The sequence below is a fragment of the Octopus bimaculoides genome, chromosome 6, assembly GCF_001194135.2.
Source record: "Octopus bimaculoides isolate UCB-OBI-ISO-001 chromosome 6, ASM119413v2, whole genome shotgun sequence".
Lineage (NCBI taxonomy): Eukaryota > Metazoa > Mollusca > Cephalopoda > Octopoda > Octopodidae > Octopus > Octopus bimaculoides.
The window spans coordinates 47,899,243-47,901,177 of record NC_068986.1 but is presented as its reverse complement, the minus strand read 5'-3'; the positions used below and the strand labels follow the sequence as shown (position 1 = coordinate 47,901,177).

The window sequence follows — 1,935 nt, the reverse complement described above, 5'->3', positions numbered from 1 at the left end:
TTGGGAGTCGGACAAACACAAAGATACACACATACATATACGACGGGCTTCCACACAGTTTCCGTCTACCAAATTCACTTATGAAGCATTGGTCGGCTTGGGGTGGGTGGGGGGAGGCTACAGCAAAAGACACTTGCCCGAGGTGCCATGCAATGGGACTGAACTCAAAACCACGTGGTTGCAAGCGATCTTCTTAACCACACAGCCATACCTGCGCCTCCAGGCGTACTGTTTTCCACACACACACACACACACACACACACACGTAATTGCGTAATTGTGTCATCGTGAGAGAATAATTTGGGTGGAGATGAGTTTTAAAAAAATCGGAATAAATGTAAGCAAGTGAAAACTGGTAAAATGTGAGATAATAGCTAATGTCATGCTGATTAAATCTGTCTGGATCAATGAAGAACAAAGTGAAAACGAAATGAATATAATAAAACCACTTTAAGTATGCATGCGTAGGTACACACGTACACACTAATGTTAGCATACATTAGTAGTTGCTGCTGCAAACTCGTTTGAGCTATCAACATGGACATGCGGCTGAAAGCGACTGCTTGTTATAAGAGCAACGATAAGCATGTACACACTTAAAAACATGAACATCCATAATCGTTCATCCATTCCGTCCATCGTTCATCCGCCCATTTGTCCATCCATCCATTCATCCATTCATCCACGCAAATACTCTAAGCAAAGCTGCCTCTGTCCAATACTTCTCATAGTTAATATTACAGAAATGTATATTGAGAGACGATTAAATAAATAAATAAATAAATAAAAAGGTAAAGGAGACCCTGTAGTTTTTGTTTATTGCATTTGCTAGCATAAATGATGCACAAGCATAATAGACGCACTGCAATTTCAGCAACGCTATTCAGGAAAAAAAAAAAAAAGTTTCTACTGCATTAAAGTTTATGGGACGGTCAGTTTCGCATACAAGATCCGGAATGATGTTCTAAGATATTTCTTTTTCTTTTGAAGAAAATGAAAACAAGTGTGTCTTATATGCCATCAAATGCTTGTACGTCCTGATGTTTTGGTTGGTACGCTGGAAGCGCAGACTAAATGCTATATGCTTAGATTAAAGATAGTTTCATGTTTGTATCTGACCCCTCTATGTTTCGCTTTTAAAATTCCCCGCTAGTATCAGTTTAAATATCGGCATTGTGTCTTGTCTCCTGTTATAGAATTAGCGAGTATTCGCAGAAGAAAATGATTCAAGCACTGATTTTATAAGTTGAAACTGTACGTACAAAGATAAATAAATAACTCTTACCTTGTCTTTTGTGCCGCGCTGGTACATGTTGCCCTGCCAAAATGTGCGCTTGAACCCTTTTATGTAACCAATTAACTTCTTTCTGTAGCAGATGTTTGGTTTCCACGTTAGGGAACCATACCCAAACACCCATAATGGATCTTTCTTTTCGATTATCATCGCTGGTCGGTTCGTTTCACGAAAGATTACAATAATCTCCGTAAAACTCAGCTGTTTTGTTTACAATATAAGTTAATAATATCTATCTATATATAGACAGATATATTTATATCTATGTATATAGAAAGAGAAAGAGGTAGATAGATAGATAGATAGATAGATAGATAGATAGATAGATAGAAAAATAGTTCGCTTAGGATATTAGTTATTTATCGTTTAACGATAGAAAGTTTTCTTTTAAGTCAGTTAATCGTTTGATCCGTTCTAAACGAAGTATCCGCAGACTTGCTAAATATTTCGTCTCTCTTCGAGTGAGTCCTTAAACAACTTGTAGCATCAAGCATGTCAAAGTATTTTTATCAACACTTATTGGCTCCTCCTTTTTATAAGGCAGCCAATGAATATTTCTTGTGGGCGGTATTTGTATTTCGTTCCTCAATAGTCTACTTTTCTTGTCTGACCAGTTAACAGTCGGTAAGTAATAAAATATA

At 37.1% G+C, this 1,935-nt stretch overlaps 1 protein-coding gene across 1 annotated transcript in view; it reads right to left on the bottom strand.

Moving 5' to 3' along the window:
* The window catches only part of LOC106875716 (putative glutathione-specific gamma-glutamylcyclotransferase 2), an 8,262-nt gene extending 6,465 nt beyond the window's left edge, over positions 1-1,797 (bottom strand). Inside the window, exon 1 of the mRNA XM_014923964.2 lies at positions 1,286-1,797. Within this exon, the coding sequence (XP_014779450.1) occupies positions 1,286-1,444 (159 nt within the window). The 5' untranslated portion in view covers positions 1,445-1,797. The remainder of the gene's footprint in view (positions 1-1,285) is intronic.
* Positions 1,798-1,935: the final 138 nt, after the last annotated feature.